Source organism: Pinus tabuliformis, chromosome 9, assembly GCF_031772625.1.
Source record: "Pinus tabuliformis cultivar Carrire ecotype Pingquan chromosome 9, CPIR1, whole genome shotgun sequence".
NCBI lineage: Eukaryota > Viridiplantae > Streptophyta > Pinopsida > Pinales > Pinaceae > Pinus > Pinus tabuliformis.
The window spans coordinates 1,561,202,758-1,561,220,416 of NC_142307.1; the positions used below are offsets into that span (position 1 = coordinate 1,561,202,758).

Consider the following 17,659-nt stretch of genomic DNA (forward strand, 5'->3'; position numbering starts at 1 on the left):
AAAAAAAAACACAAAGTTAATATAATTAATAATTATTATAAAAATAACAAATTTTGATTTTTCTGTTGTCAGTGTTTCCAAGAATCAAGAAAAAAAAAAGTATAAAGCTAGTATAATTAATAATTATTATAAAAGTAACTTAAAATGTAACCGTATAAAGGTAATTCACAAAGTAACAAAGTTAATATAATCCATAATTATTATAAAGGTAATTTAGAACGGAAAAGTATACAGTTCACAAAAAACCATTATGTACCTAACTCACAATGAAACATTATAAAGATAATTCTAAAAAACACATCATGTCAATGAAACATAAACGTGAGTGGAAAAATTATTATTAAACTCGCCGAACGATCCAAGTTACATTCCTTTTCATCTTTTTACTATTGAGATATTTTTGCAACTGGTGAATCGAAAAATTCAGTGCCATGCCAGGTTTTTTAAGTTCTATAATAAGTCATAATCAAATCAGATTTCGTGATTTTAATATTTTTCGTTGATATACGATTAAATTAAAATAATATAGATTATTATTTGTCTCAAATCGGAGAAAATAAAAGAGTACCCATGGACTTCGAATCATACAAATCTTAATTTGTCTATTTACAAATATTAATTGAATTAATTTACAATGAATAATAGTCAGCGCAAGTTGCGCGACAGCAAAATCGTCGATCTTTGTCCCCACCTCTTCCGGTATAACAGATGTGTGGGGACGGGGACGGCTTCTGGCAATTTGAAAAATCTTAAGCTGCAGGCGGTGCAGGCATTAAGTTGGGGTTTGTTGGCGTCGCAGCAGCAAAGAATGAATTAGCAGCCACTCGTTGCAGATCATTTGATTTTCCATCGGCCTCTGAAATTGGATCTGAAATTATGTCGCATGATCCCGAGTGGTCGAGGGAGGGGTCATTGTATATGTCCCACCATTTCTGCACCAACATCTTTATATCTTCCCTCTCCATATTTTCCTCCTTCCCACTGTACCTCCATGGCTTCGATCCCTGCACATCCACCCATAATCATAACCCTGTAAGCTCAGAACATCTATCTCGTCTTTCATATATAAATCATATTGTTTCTATCGATAATGCAATTGCAGAAATTTGGAGTGAAAAGAAAGCTTACAGCAGCGCAATAGTGAACAACTTTGACAGTGTCCAAGTCCACGTTCTGGGGATGTCGCCACAGCATGGCCAGAACCAGATTGTACACGAGAGGGATAGGCTTGTATATCTTCTCAAAAAACATGTTCAAGAAATCCTACAAAACATACATATACCACAATTTAATCAAAATTAGATCTGGTAAATCAAACAAAAATTTAGATGATCGTGGCTGAAATCGAGAACAGATCCAGACCTGTTCCGCGAAGGGCGTTGGCACAGTGGCCATTAGAGTTTCCAGAAGGCAGTCGAAGGTCAACTGACTCGGCTCAAAAACGAACATGCCAGCGTTGAAGTATGGAGAGGGCCGTTGCCCTAATTCCACGGGCCATGATACCTTGTCCGGGCACTGCTGGCAGTATCCGATTTTGTACTGCGGAGTGTGACTCCATGTCTTCTCGCAGAAGCAATCCATGACAGCATAGAAATATCCATGGGGCATGTCAAAAAGATGGTCAATGTTGTCAAAGACTTGGATGTCTGCATCCAGATATACCATCTTGCTGTACTCCTCAAACTGCCCACCACCCAAAACAAAACAAGATTGTTAATAACTATAACTTTATTCAGGTATTTAGGAAAGATATTGTTGTTAAACTCCACTCATGTATCCAGATTAGCAAGAAATGAAAATACCTCCCAAATACGGAGTTTGGAGTAGTTGAGCACATAGTAAGGCATTGAAAATTGCACTTGATTCTCTGGGGGATGGATGGGTTGAATCTGGCGAACAATACAACCCTGTCTTCGCAATTGCAGGCGATGATCCTCCGGAACATCGGGCAACACAGCAACGACGAGAGGATATGCGCTCTTCACCTTGCGGAGACCCTTTGCAAGACCGACCACACCTTTCACATAATCGCCACATCCAGCCAAGAAAGTCACGTACGCTCTGCACTTCTTCTTGGCCGCCGCAGCCTTTGCACTGAAGAACTGATCTACAGGAGAAATTTCTGGATTCATGATGAGAAGTGGAGAATCAATAGCAAGTATCCTGGAATTCAATAATCTGTTGCAAAGAAGAACCAATTTGCAGAACACGAGTGTAGGAGTGTAGTGTGTTATGCTTCAATGGGAGCGTGTGTTTTATAGACAAAGAGGTCGGCTGTTACGGATAAAGTTGATTGAAAACAATGAAATCCAGAATGCAATAGCAAATAGTAAAATGACACGATAGCATGGGCGTGTCAAATCCTGTATGGTGTGAGTGGAATTCGGAAAGTCGGACATAGCTCTCCGAAACTTCGGGGTGTTGAAAAGGCGTCACTGGAATGGTTGGAAGGGAAAGTTGGTCGACTAATGAAACGGTTTCTTAGGGGTAAAGAAAGGACATTGAGTGGGGTGTGAATATTTATTAAGTGGATATAGGTATAGAGGACTTTTGCATTTGAAGGCGTAACGAACGGCACTAACTGCTCGTCTCTGCTCCGGTTTCAGTATGTGGAGAAGACTGATTGGTCGGATTGTAAAGCTCATTGTAATTGAATGTGATTTGATATGGTAATAAGTTTTTATTGGCAGTGTGGGTTGATAAGTGTAGATTTTTTAAAATAAACAGCCTTGTGATTCATGGGGTGAATTAAAGAGAATCAATGGATCGAAATAGCTTTTAATTCTTTTAGAGATAATTTAATTGATTTAGATATAGATCCAGGTCTAATTAAAAAAATTCTTAATATAGTTGTAAAAATTAGTTACATTTTTTATACTAGAAATTTAAAAGTAGCACAATAATCTACTAAGATATCAATACAATAATTTGTAAAAAGTTTAATTCTAGTAGAAAATGGTTTTTTTCCGAAATCAAATAAGTCTGTAAGAAGTCTTTATCTATGACAAAATTGTCTTTTATTTCTTCAATCTTGATTAGATCACTTAGCTTATTTAATGTTAGCTTGCACAACCTATCAGTGTGTGAATTATGTTGGCTAAAAATATGTCTAAAAAGATGGCCTAAAACTTTACATTTAGCCCTTGAATATTGTCTTGCCACAAATACATGAAAGCACTTGGAGTTTGAGTATGTCCATTTACCCAATCAATGATTATCTTGAAATCACCAGGAAATTGTATAAAGAAAAACTTTTTTTGAGTTAAAAGTACATTAAACCCCATAAAGCCATCAGTTCTACACTATTGTTTGTTTCAGAGCCTCCTCATATTGAAAGTATCTATGATTTTTGTTCACAACTATTTGCATAACTATTCCAAACAAGAACCTATTCTGAAAATTGAGGAGGGAAAGAGCATTTGACTACATTGTACTTATATTATCTATGAAATTCCTTAAAGTAACCAACAACTTTGAAACTAACAATTGATCCAAATATATGTGAGTTTTGATGCAAATATATGTGAGTTTTTAAATAAAGCACAATTCCTTTGTCTCCAGATGCGCCCTATCACAAAAATAGGAAGAAATCTAAATTTTTTAACTGAAAAATACAACTTCAATATACTCTCTTGAAAGGTAAAATCTTCCCAAACAAAGGAGAGTTTTAAGATCTATAATATATCCTTCCACAAAAGTTTGGAGAACTCACACGAAAAAAATAAGTGATCAATATATTTAGTTTGTTGACTACAAAGGACACACAAGCTAGGACCACAAACTCCCCTCTTTATATAGTTGTCCCAAGTCAATATCTTGTTTTCAAGTACTAGCTAACTAAAGCACTTGGGCTTTAAGGCACAAAGTCATTTCCAAAAATACATATGCCACCATTTTTCCTTAACGGTCACAAAGGAATAAGAAATTGCTTCATATGCTTCTTTAGTTGTTACCAGACCAATGGATACATTCCAACTCCTTACTATTTCATATTTCCTTCCTGTAAAATAAATGCCATATTGTGACAACCCATTTATTTATATATGTTCTAGTCCTCTAAAAGATTCCTTGAAGTCCCAAATCACTAGCTTGCAATTAGCCACTAATTGTTTCGTCTGATGTAAGTGTTTTTATTTGACAAAAAATATAAAACCATCACTATTTAAAAGAAGAACAAGATCCAAGGGTAACATATAGACTTCCTCTCCTCTAGTAAATGGATCCAGACCTAGAAGGATGGTTTTTCCATCTCCAACATTCTCCAAATTCAAAGAAAAGAATCCATTAAAGCTCTCCAACTGTTTGAAGCACATGAACTAAGTTTACAAGGTTTCCTAATCTAGTCAATAAGAGATAACTTCTTAAAGCATTTGGATATCATGACATCACTCCAAAGACCAACCTTTGTGGTCACTCCTCACAAACTCTTCATACATAGAGCTTTCCCAAACTAGAACATATTTTAAAGCCCCTTACCCATAGCTTTTTTGGAAGTCATGGACTCTCCCAACTAGCTAAATGGACTCCTTTCTTAGCTTTATTACTAGACCATAAGAAGTTGAACATTCTTTCCTGATTGAGTTTAAGATGTACTTGGGAATCTTGGACAAAGAGAGCCAATAAACAAGTATGTTTTCCAAGAAAATTTTGAAAACTCTCATCTTGCCACCAAGCGATAACCAACTAAAACATCAAATTTCCACTTTCTTTTCCACCTTTTTTAGAAGTCAAAACCAACCTTCCTTCAAATAATTATTTGGATTTATAAAGTAACCTGGATTCTTAAAACCTGAATCAATAGAGTCATGTTGGAAAGGTAGCAAGGGTACTATCTGGGATAAGATTTGTTCTTCTACAAAATGAGTTAAGAAGCAAGAATTTTGACCATTGATTTCCATTCTCGATGCCTTACAAGAAAATTGAAGAAATTCTTCAAAGGTTGACCATTCTTTTATATATGCTCTCCAAAATAGTAGCACGTCATCTAGAAACAATAAATGACTTATACAAATCCTAGTACCCACCTTTACCCCTTTGATCTTGCCATCCCTCTTAGCCTTCCCAATCAACCTGCTCAATTCTTCCATGACTAATAAAGACAACAAAGGTTATATAGTACGCCCTATTTGCAAACCCTTATTGCTTCTGAAAAAAATTAAAGGAGATCCATTGATAAGAACAACAAAATTAGTTGAAGATATACACCCCATTATCTAGTCTCTTACCTCAAGGCCCAAACCAATTTGTAAAAGTACAAGTCTCAAGAATCCGCAATCCACTCTATCATAGGGTTTGACTAGGTCCACTTCTAAAACTAAAGCTTCTAGGTTTTTAACTTTGACTGAATGTATACATTCTCGTACATCTTCCACAACATCCAAAATTTGACGATTCTCCAAAAAACCAAATTGTTCCTTTGTCATGCACTCAACTAGCTTACTTTTGATTCAATTAGCAATCACTTTGGCAATGTTTTTTAGACCAGATTACAAAAATAAATTGGTCTAAAACAATTGAAAGAGGAGGGATTAGAGCATTTACTTATTAGTACAATAAAATTTGTATTAAGGGCACCAGATTGTTTCCCAAGAACTCTAGTGTCCTCCACAACATCCAACAATTATGAACCTGATAAAATGGGAATAATAAGCAGAAGATTACCATGGCCTGCGTAAGGATGACACACACAAATAAAGAAATGGTCCAAATATTTTGGCTTGATTATCCTCAGCTTCCATTTAATCTCCTTGGTAAATGAAGCAAAGAATAATGTGATGGGGTTCAATAGGAAGTGAGTAATAGCCATGAAAACTCTACTAGCTTTTAGGGCTCCATCTGTGGGTTCATTATGGAGGAATATGGGTTTTTTGTTGCCAGTAACATTTCTATGTAATATTTTTCAAACTTTTCTTTTGGACGGGGTTCAATGGTGGATAGGGATGCTCATACATGAGAATAAGAGGATGAGGTTTGGGCTTGAGCATATTTGGTTTGTGGCTCTTGAGGTATTGGTATTGGAAGCATGTCCTTACTTTCCCTATGTAAATTGCAAGTTCATGAGCTGGTAGATACTCTTATTACATAATTAATGTGTTGATAAAGGTAGGTTCAATTGTGACATTATCTTCAATATAAAAACTAGTGGCTTCCTCCCCTGATAAATCTTTGGACATTTCCTTGAAGATACTTTACTCTTTGCAAAAAAAGAAGAGAGGGTCCCTAGCTCATGAGCGCAAAGCACAAAAGACATATTCAGTGAAGGAAAATGAGCTCTCATTAATGCTGGGGAAGGATGTCAGTATGGATAGGGTCAAGAGCTTGTTCGCTAGAGTGCTTAAAGGCTAGCTCGATTTCAAGTTTATGAATTGGGTAGAATGGTAGAATAGATATGTGTGCATTGGAAACCCATTATAGGTTATAGCCCTAGGATTAACCTGTTGGTCAACCATTGATTATGCTTCCAATTCCTAGATATGGAATACTTGTAAAATATCATGTCTAGGCCTTGGATTCTTGATCATAGCTCTCTCATTCTATGCAAGTGGCACCCTAACTTTAATCCTCTAAAGGAAGAGAGATTTTTGTGTCACTTATGGCTCTCACTTCTTTGGTTCCCTTTAGAACTAAGGTCTCAATTTATTTTTTTTTGGATATCGCTAACAAGGTGATTAATTTTTTGTATTTCGATGAGAAAAGTATCTTGTCAGCAATCGAAAGAATGGTATGGGTGTTAATAGAGTTTGACATGGCCTGATTTTCTTAGTGAACTATATATTTGTTGGGGTGATATATTTTTTACTCAACATTCGGATTACTAGAGAATCCCCTTTCACTGCATGTGGTATCAAGCCACGGGTCATTTGAAGGATCGTTTCTCTAATGTTTCAAGGTGACCATTAATGAATTCTCCTCAGATTCATTGAAAACCCTCCCATGTTATTTTTGTGAAGCCTCCATACAATTTTTCTTTTTAAGATGAGGATTTTGATGTTTAGAAAGAGGGAAATATTATCGCTTCCTTGTATCAACATCAAGCGATGAAAACTCCTCCTATTAAGCAAAGACATGAAGATACTTTCATGGGTAAGTTAAAATTTCTATTCCCAAATTACGAATTGTTTATTTTATGAAGAAATAAAATTCCTTGTAGATGTTGAAGAAAAATCTATTTTGGGTCTATCAAAGAAGGTTTTTTTTTATCAAGGGACGAATAATGAGTCTTAGGTTTTAGAAAAGGAAAATTTTGCGTCTCTCAGTGATAATGTGGGGTCTAATGTTAGGGCTTCTAATTTTACCACTATGTTGTCACCTACTATTTTGGGTCTGTTTCCTCTCGACAAATCAGGGTTAAGCTTTGTCAATGATCAAACACATTTTGCTCATTTAAAGGAGAATGTAAAGGTTGGTTCAGGTCATGACAGATTCCTCTTGAGACATATATTCCCTCCTCTAGCTTTGGGTTCCCTGTATTCCCGGTGAAGGTGTTGAGTTTTCAAACTAACTTTATGTAGTGCATTCTTTATTATTGATCTGAGATTATAAAGTGAAATAAATGACATACATATTTATAACCAAAACACAGAGATACAATGAAACTTGACTTCTATTAATAAATGGAAAATTTTGAAGCTGTATAATCAAAAAATAAAAACGAACTAGCTGGAATGGTGGTAGCTTATCTCTGAGAAGAGATGTAACAGCCACATGCCTTTGCTAAACTATGTTACAATGAGGTTTGGAGGTACTTTTATCATAAAGAAACAACGAGAAACCATAAACATCCAAAAAACTAACCCTATGGGATGAAGCGCCAAAGGCTTTTGGGCCCCAATGGGATAATTTGGAATGTGAACTTCCCAAGGTCATAACTTTGGTATACAATCTTTGTTTGGCATGAACAATTTCATGTTGGAAATTTCTACCTGAAAAGTACATTTTTTTACTGTTGATAGAAGACATAAACTATCATTGCCCCGTTACTCCAAAAAACTTTGTTTAGGGCCTCAAAATGGCTCTGGAAGTTCAGGACCTAGAAAATATAGAAATAACTACCAAAATAGAAAATTGTGTTATGAGACAATGGAATAGGTGGGTGGCCACTGATATCTAGAAATGGTCTCCATTATGTTTAGTGCATCCATGAGATGGGGAAACTTTTGTTGAACTTGGCCCCTAGTGAGCCACTTACCTTGGTGCAGGATTTAGCTTGCTTTGACAACCCAATATAGTTGGATCTTTTGTTGGCGAGTGTTCTTAATATGTGTGTACATGATCTGATCAATTGTGGCATGTTCAATGCAATCTAGGTTGAGCTCTATTAGAGTCAACTACTCTGTAATTTCTTATGTGTCCAATAATGGTGGAAAGTATGGAGAGTTTTTGCACACATATAATTGGATGGTGTCAATTAGTGGTATTTGAACATAAAGCATTGTAAGCACAAAAGGGATAATCCTTAAAGTAAAGAAGCATAATCCATTATTGTGTGCTTGCTTAGTAGTAAACAACAACAAAAAAACCAACTCAAAGTCCTAATTATTCTTGATATTTTTTAAGTGGTTTCTTCTGAGAAGGTTACACCCAAGAACATGCCATGTAATTAAACCTGAGCAAAGATTGTAGTGAACAAATACATTTTCACAAAGGATTTGGGTTGGTGAAATTAGTTGGTTGTAAGTCCCTTGTTTATAAATCAGTTTCAAACCCATCTTGATTGATTTAATAGTAGTTGAATGTTTATTTTATGTGTGAAGGTTAACTATCTTCTTCTTCTTCTTTTTGTAAGTTTGGCAATGGTGAGGCTACATCATGGTCATGTCCAAGAATAACACCCGAATAGGGTAGGTGATTAAACCAGTGACTTAACATCTAGAAATGCGTTAAAAGCACACCTGATCATTGTTTATCCAATACCCCGTGGATGGGAGAAGGTTAGCTATCACTCCTAATGAAATAATATAATCATTTACAAATACCTCACTAAAATAGTTTCATTTGAATATGATAAAATGGTTCCTATGATTATTCGTTGGGATTTAGTTTAGTCATAATTTGGAGAGATTGTTGCTTATGGCTATTAACATTATGGATATAACTGTCAAGCATATTATTATAGTGACATTAACCTAATATGAATTTTTTTTTTCCTAAGATTACCATTTATAAAGAGCGAATTCCCCATTTGAAAAACAAAGATTAAACTTTTTTTAATATTTCCAAATTAGAAAAAAATAACAATAAGATCTTATAAAATTTAGGAAATAAATATTAATGAACTACTTTGTTGTAAGGAAAAACCCTCTTCAGCAAGAGGTTAATCTACTACTAAGTGTGATATTTCGTCTTAGATATGATATTATGGTTAGATACTATTTCGAAGCACATGATTTTATTAGAGGTAGCTTTAATGATGACCACAAGAAATATTGGGTTTTTTGCAAGTACTATTAAGTTGAAATTACCTTTTGGTTTTATAGGACCTAAAACTTTGTCCAATTTGTTAGATACTTATCTTCCTTGAATGTAACGAAAGAGACCAAGAAACTAAAACCTAAATAACATGTAACAAAAGTAAAAATCCACCACTTATCAACCACCAATAAATTATTTTAAATAACATAATTTCTTTAAATAATAATAATAATAGTAATGATAATAATAAATCAACTTGTACCTATAAATACTATTTAATAATCATTAGCTAAGAAGATTAGATCAAATGATCAAGTTCTGGTTGTTAAAACACTTTTGCTATTAAAAAATCATAAGTTCAATTCCTTGACACCCTCAATATTAAGCTTCATACTTAAACTATTAAAAATAATCTCTTAAAATTTATAAACTATATATAATATCTATTAATAATTAGATTAAATATAAACCAAACAAATATATTTTACATTAAAAAACGAATATAAACAAAAACAAATATATTTAAAAAAACACCAAATTGCAACAAAAATGTAACCCCATTTCGTGTGAAGCGGCCAGCGAAGTCGAGACGATGGGAGAAGAGGGAAGTAAATTCAATAACCTTTTGGTCAACCACGAAGAAGAACATTACAACACTCCCCTTGAAGCGACTCGTGGCGGGTTTCAGTTGGGTGAAGCCACCGACTTATGTCGATGGATTTCAACGCTATTTTTTTCTCTGTGGTACGTAACGTACTATATAAATAAAATTAACTGTTATTTTATGTAATTTGTAGAAAGAGCCATCTCTTTAACGGTTGCGTGATGTTTGACGTTGTAAATCATTTAAAATTTGTAAAGAGGGAAAAGTGTCTTCTCCATGTAAAGGTTAAAGGTTAAGTTTTATCTCGATGTTATGTTTTTATGGATATAGAAACATGAAGCATTGGATAAACGAAATAATGGAATCCTTATTTATATAAATTTATTTTTTTGAATTGTGTTAGGTTAATATTTTTATAAAGTTAATATAATTAATATTTTATTTAAAAGTATAGAGTTGATTTTTTAATAATAATAATAATAATAATTGAGTTGTTTTTAGTGCGATTTTTTGGAAGTTTTTCTACTGAATTTTTTGAGTCTAATTTTTCTAAAATCTTACGAGAATTTATTGATATCACAAGTTTGATGGGTAACCTCTACACAATCGAAGTGCTATAGGGATTTTTGAGGGTACTGAATCCATATATAGAGTCAAAAACCCAGTTTAAATAACACAAATCAAGATTTCACCTCAATTTTTTCCACTGGATTCCGGCACCGGAAAGTAAAAAAAGTTGCACTAAAGACAACTCCAATAATAATAATCTAATTTTTAGATAATTATTTTCCTTTTTTGATAATAATGGTCTAATGACTAAGTAAGATTTAGAGTGGAAACTCCTTGGAGCCACCTATTCCTTAAGCTTAATCAATACAAGCTAAGCATATCATTTCAGGGAATCGAACATGTGTGGTGAGTGAGTTAACAACTCACCTCAACCACTCAATCTACCCTTAACAATTTTTAGGTAATACTTAAGTTAAACACTAAATTGGTGTATGGGACTTGCTTGTTGTTGAGACAATAGTTCCACCTTTGTGCAATGATTTAACTACTAAAATCTAATAGAGGTGTATACATTTTATATGTGTTGGGTGTGATTTTATTATAAACTTCATTCTATACACTAAGTTATTTATAGTTTTGACTCCTATAAAGACCCATCTAATGGTATGAGGTGGGGGCATTTATGTCCTTAGTAGATGCAATTCCTTCATCAATCTAAGTTTTTTTCCCTAAGACATGCTTTGGATAATAACCTCATTTAGGGACTATTTTTCTAAGGTGAGAATTGTATAGAAACCTACAACTCTTAACTTTTTTCGACTAGTGAAAACAATAAAGGTGTACATCATTTAAAGAAATGCAAGTTTGTGCAATGTCCTTCAAACAATCATAACAATGGAAATAGTCACATCTAAATGGTACCTTAACATAGTCCAAGATATGTGTACAAGACCACGTCCTTGCTACAATCTCAACCTTTTTTAGAAGACCTAAGCTCAAATCCTATAGAAATTATGGTGTATATTTGCAACTGCTCATGAATTTTTAATCAAAATCACAAGACACAAACCTAATCCACTGTTATGCAGAAGTTAATTCACAGTTTAGAACAAAAATTTTAGACATGAAATAAGAAATAACACAAATGTACATAGTATTTTTCCCAGGGAAAACAATCTGCTAAAAACCCCAATGTCTACTTGCATTAATTTGATGAATAGAGATGTATTACAATTTCTTTGCTCAACTGAGAACAACCTGCAAGTGCATAACCTATCTCTCTACTCACTGAGAAGCTCTGAACCAGACTTAGTCAATTTTTGCCTCTGCTTGAGCCCCTATTTCCTTGCGTTGTTCCTTGAGAAATTAGGCCCCTATTATTTAGGAATTTCTCCAAAATGGATTGCGCAATTCCTTAGGATGATCATCTGAATGCATGCAACACCTATGCACTCAAGATTAGTCTACAACTAATGTTACACTACCTTGGAATCTCCACCATAAGTGGGGAACTCGAATTCTCTGCACGCACTAGCTATTTTCGGTTTATTGATTAGTTGATTAGATGATCATTGAGTTCAACTGAAGTTCCACTACACAACTGAGCTTCCACTAGTTCCTTCAAGAGTTGAACATAGTTTAACCGAAAACAACTTAAGATAATTGACTTTGATTGCTACAAATTAGCAATCACACATGCTTAACTAAACTCTAACACCTACAACTCGAATTTACTGAGTAAAGTGGGTGACACAAGCCATGTCACACAAGTTAATTGCATCCAAGTTATCTGTTGATGTGGAAATTCGAATTTTCTCAATTTAATCAAGGAAAAATCAAATTGAGAATTTCTTACTACATTTTTCAACACTCTCTCTCAACAAGAAAGGGATAATCAACCACCCCCTATCCTACACCTGTGGAACTCGAACTTCCCTCTTGACAAGGCCTTTGTCAAAATGTCAGCATCTTGTTCCTCTGTCGAAATGTACTAAAGCAACATTATCCGCCTTTGCACATAGTCTCATAAATGGTGATACCAAATATCTATATGCTTGGATCGATCGTGAAAAACATGATTCTTAGAGAGCTTGAAACAACTCTGATTATCATAGTATATCACAGTTGGATCCATCATCTGACCAGGCATTCCAACAAGTATCTTTCTCATCCAGATTGCATCACATGTTGCTTGACTTGCAGCCATGTATTATGCTTTTATTGAGCTGAGCACCAAAGATATTTTATTCCTGTTGTACCAGGAAACAATTGTGGACCCAACACTAGAAATTCCACCTGATTTACTCTTTCATTCTAATGGACTCCCCACCCAATCTGCATATGTGAAGCCACACCGCTTCACTCCCATTATCTATTTGTACCATAGTCCAAACTGGGTAGTGCCTCTGAGATACCGAAAAACATGCTTAGCTACCTTCCAAAATAATTTGGTTTTCCTAACCATAGTTTGGCTCAGTTGGTTGATTGCATAGCCCATATTTGGTCATGTGTTGAAAAGGTACATCAGTGAACGCACTAGCTACCTGTAAATAGTAGCGTCCACTTCCTCACATGAAGTAGCATCCTCCTTCCTCCAGTTGGTTGCTAGAGGTGTCTCTATGGGTTTGCAACTTTCCATGTTTGTAGTATCTCATTTGCATACTTTCCTTGAGAGACAAACAGTTCCCCATCACCTTGGCATACTTCCAACTTGAGGAAGTAGTGCATGATACCCATTTCATTCATTTCAAATTCTCTTGCAAGGTCCTCCTTGCAAGATCTGATTAGTTGTTCATCACTAGTTAAAATCAAATCATCGGCATACAAGACAATTTTGAGCAATTTACCTTCTACCAAGATATGATAAAGGTTTGCATCTGCTTCACTTTTGGTGAAGCCCAATCCGGTGAGATATCTATCTATCCTGGTGTACCAAGCACGGGGTGCTTGTTTGAGACCGTACAATGCTTGCTTGATTCTGCACACATGAGACTCTCGATCAAATGTCTCAAATCCTTCTGGTTGCTCATTGTACACCTCCTCCTCAATAACTTCATTGAGAAATGTTGTTTTTACATCCATCTGGTGGATCTTCAACCCCATCTGCACAACCAAAGCAAAAAGTGATCTAATGGATGAGTACCTTGCTATAGGTGCAAAGGCATCCTCATAGTCAATTCCCTCAAATTGAGAATACCCATTGGCAAAAAATCTAGCCTTACACTTCTCTGTGATTCCGTTTGCTACTTGCTTTACCTTGAAGATCCATATCGAACCCACAACTGATTTATCTGTTGGTCTTGGGGCAAGTTCCCAAACATTGTTATTTACAATGGATTTGTATTCCTCCACCATTGCATCAACCCATACAGGTTGCTATACTGCTTCCTCGAAAGAGGATGGCTCAGTATCTACAAGATCAGTCATTAGAGTCATGTAGCCAGTGTACCAATTAAGTGGGCTTCTCTGCCTGTGCAAATTTGAAGGAGCACCCACATTCTCCCTCACATCTTGCACAAGTCTCTCAACTTCCCTGGTTCTTTTCCTGCCTTCTCTAGATGGTTCTACTTGAGTGGTTGTCTCCACTCTCTGCTCCTCAATTTGTGGCTACTCCACAACTTCCTGAGGTTCCTCCTTTGGAGCTAAAAGCTCCTCTTCTGGTGGGATATGAAGCTCCCTCTCAAGAGAGCACCACATCGCTTTCTCCTCATCAAATTTTACATCCCTTCACACAACTATCATTATGAGGGATGACAAGTATACATGCTAATTATGGGGAGTTTCTTTGTAACCCATAGATACCCCCAATTCTGTTTTTGGCTCTAGCTTCTTCCTTCATTCTTTGGAGACATGGCAGTAAATAGAGGCCCCAAAAATCTTGAAGTACGACACATCCATCTTTCTCCTCGAGAAAGCCTCCCTTGGTGTAATAATGCCCAAAATCCGATGAGGGCTGCAGTTCTATAAATATATTGTTGTGTTGCATGCCTCAACCCAAAAATGCAGAGGTAGGCCTTGGTTATGCAACATTGCCCTTGCTGCTCCCACAATGCGATAGTTCTTTCTCTCAGCCACCCCATTCTATTGTGGGTTGTGGGTTGTGGGGTGTTGTCAACTCTCATCAAATGTATTATTTTGCACATAAATTTTTAAATTCATTCGACACATACTCACCTCCATTATCGCTACTTAGATCCTTCACCTTCTTGTCAATTTCTTTCTCAACTAGTGCCTTGAATTCTACGAACTTGGGGAATGTCTCATCTTTCTTCCACATGAAGAAGATCCAGCACTTCCATGAGAAGTCATCAATAAAAATGAAAAAATATTTGTATCTTGCAGTCGAGGTTCTCAAGAAAGGTCCACAGACATCAAAGTGGATCCTTTCAAGGATTGCATTCTCTTTGATGTCCCAATGGCTTCAATGGCTTTAGCTGTTCATCTGTCTCAATGGATTCCAAGAGAACAAGATCATAGGATGATGATGGAAATGCAGCTAGAGCAACAATTGAGAAAGTGTCCTCTAGTCTGTCGATCTATGAAGATATAAAGTTGTATCTAGACAGGGACATCAAACTGAAGTGGCAAGAGGTCAATTAAACATTTGCAGGCACTTTTGGGGAACACCTCGAAGACCATCAGGTGTACGTGAACATTCACAAGTCTGGCTTATCCCTGATTGCATGCAGATACCCCCTGTTCCCATGTGCGTACATGATACACTTGTCTCTCACACTGATCCCGAGACGATGACCTTAAGCAGTGTTAGTGGGACAAAGCTTGCGATCTTCTGGGAAGGAGATTATGATGAGATGTATCAGATGTCAGAGCCTGTGATTGTCATGGAGACTCCATTTAGCTTACCCAACATCAGTGCTAACTCCAGAGACATTCTGAAGAATTGTGTAAAGGAGCCAGCTCGATTCAGGTTGACACCCAACCAGATCTATAAGACAAAGACACTGAGTAATGCGTACCAATACTTGATCATATTTTCTTGTCGATTGTATGGCCAAGCAAGCACGGAGATCTTCCCACAAAGTTGGGTGGTTGCACTGGACCAATTGGCTAGAGGAGGAAAACCATGTAACTGGTCTGGTATACTGGCTCATTAGTTGAAGGAACAAGTAACAAAGGCTCAACAGTCACCCATAGGTATGCATGCAAAGATTTACATTTCCACCTACAACCTAGATGCATTCTATGCCCGACAGGAGTTCCCGAGCTTGGAGTGGGCACGATCATTGACAAAGACTGTTGTGAACACATATTTCAAGTTGTTCTCTGAATTCAGCTTCAAAGGAGTAATCACACAATAGTTCGCCCATTTTGTCATCCCAATGTACAAGATGATATTCAGATAAGATCCACCCTACATGTTAAAGGAAGAAATGGAGGAATTGATAGGCATTGCAAAGTGGTATGCCTCATCGTTTGGCACTTTCATCTGAATGTTCAGTGCAGAGAAGCCTCCACATGTTTTGCCAAAGTTTGCCTTGGACATACTGGTCATGCAGGAAGTAGCATATCACATCTCTGCAATATTGACAACGAGACTGCATCAAAAAAAGAAGGCATCTTGGCCCGCTCTCTTGTTGCGGATTGGGTTATATGAGATCCGAAGTATCAAGCAAGCGGATGTCGAAGCAGAACCGATGAAGAAGTACCCATTCGACCTCTAAAGCTACAATTTGTATGACCCACATTGCATTGTGAAAGATCACTGCACGAGATTTCAGTTCAACTGGATCCACGGGGCATGTCATTGGGCCGAGGAGGACCCATGGAGATATTGCTACAGTTTCTCCAGACCCAATGAACCAGTCGGCTTCGCTGTGGAGTGGTTAGCGAAGCAACATGAAGTAGCATCATGGAGAGCACCAGTAGTAGCAGCAATAGTAGCAATGGAAGCAGAGCCAAGCATACTAGTGCACGACAAAGGGAAGAGGAAGATTGTCAATCGCATAGAGGAGGAGCAAAGTTGAAAGTTTCAAGCAAATCCACTTGTAGAGAAAGCAGTTATGGCTATAGAGGCAAAGAGGCAGCAGCGTGACAAGCGAATAGTGTGAAGGCAAAAGGATAAGAAGAGAATGGAAGAAGCAGAGAAGGAGTTGCATGAGCTGAGAGAGAAACTCCGAAAGGAACAAGAGTTGTGCAAACAGGAGAGGGAAGCACAACAACAACAGATACAACAGGGGGCACAACATGTGCAAACAGACAAAGCAGCGCCCATACAAGTAGTTGATTCATCTGAACATCTGGCATCAGGCGAACAGGGTGAACCATCACAGGGGAAAGACTTTGCTCATGAGATAGAACAAGCACTTCAACAGTTGGATGCAGACATGGAGCAGTAGGAGTTGGAACAGGACATCGACCTCATGCCTCACCACAAAGAGGTTGACTCACCTGCTTCAATGCATCCAGATGATGAGCAAGTCTCGGATGACAAAGGAGGTACTGAGATCCTTGGTGATCAGCCATAAGAGGATATGCACAACATCTCATTTGATGAATCCCAACATAGAGTTGTGCAGTCTCGCAGAGTATCAAATCCGGAGGATCAAACATCTCCTGCGCAAGTTGAAGAATGAGTGATCGTGACTGATGTGCGTAAACATCCAGCAGCCTTGGCCGATGCAACCAGAGTGTATGTTGAAGCCACTATCTCAAGTGTTTGCTTCCTAATAGTTAAGAATGAGTGAATGGCAAAGGAACTACAAACGGCCAAGCAAGGAGGAGACTTGGTGACAATGTTCGCCCGAGATGAATTGAAGAAGGCAATACTAGATGAAGTATTGTCCCTTGAAACAGTTATGCGAGCATTGTACTCCAAGTTTGGTACCATGCACAAGGCAGTCATCCATCTCAACGGATGGCAATGTGTCAGAAGAGCACGCATCTTGACAAATGTACATGTTGTTGTTGATGACATGAAAACATGGACGATGAAGTACAAGGGAGTCTCGCTTCACTTGCCAAAGATGATGGGGACCAATGCGGTCAAGTCGAAAGCACGTATCCGGAGTCAGATCTAGAACTATGAGGACCTTCCGCAACTCATCACTAGCATACAGGCCTCCCATGCACGAGTATTCAAGATTATGGATGTTGTGGTGCACACACATGCGATCC

General features: G+C 37.0%; 1 protein-coding gene and 1 non-coding gene across 2 annotated transcripts; one reads left to right on the plus strand and one right to left on the minus strand.

Moving 5' to 3' along the window:
• Window positions 1-622: 622 nt before the first annotated feature.
• LOC149154574 (galactinol synthase 4-like) lies at window positions 623-2,221 on the minus strand. Its single transcript, XM_089438801.1, has 4 exons — window positions 1,803-2,221; window positions 1,363-1,683; window positions 1,129-1,263; window positions 623-1,004 (listed from the first exon to the last, which is right to left on the minus strand). The coding sequence occupies exons 1-4, from the start codon at window positions 2,130-2,132 to the stop codon at window positions 750-752; spliced, it is 1,041 nt and encodes a 346-aa protein (XP_089294927.1). The 5' UTR covers window positions 2,133-2,221; the 3' UTR covers window positions 623-749.
• Window positions 2,222-5,609: 3,388 nt separating this feature from the next.
• Window positions 5,610-5,713, plus strand: LOC149154575 (U6 spliceosomal RNA). The gene has a single exon (XR_016263855.1). It is a non-coding gene; the product is annotated as a U6 spliceosomal RNA (small nuclear RNA).
• The last annotated feature ends 11,946 nt before the right edge of the window (window positions 5,714-17,659 follow it).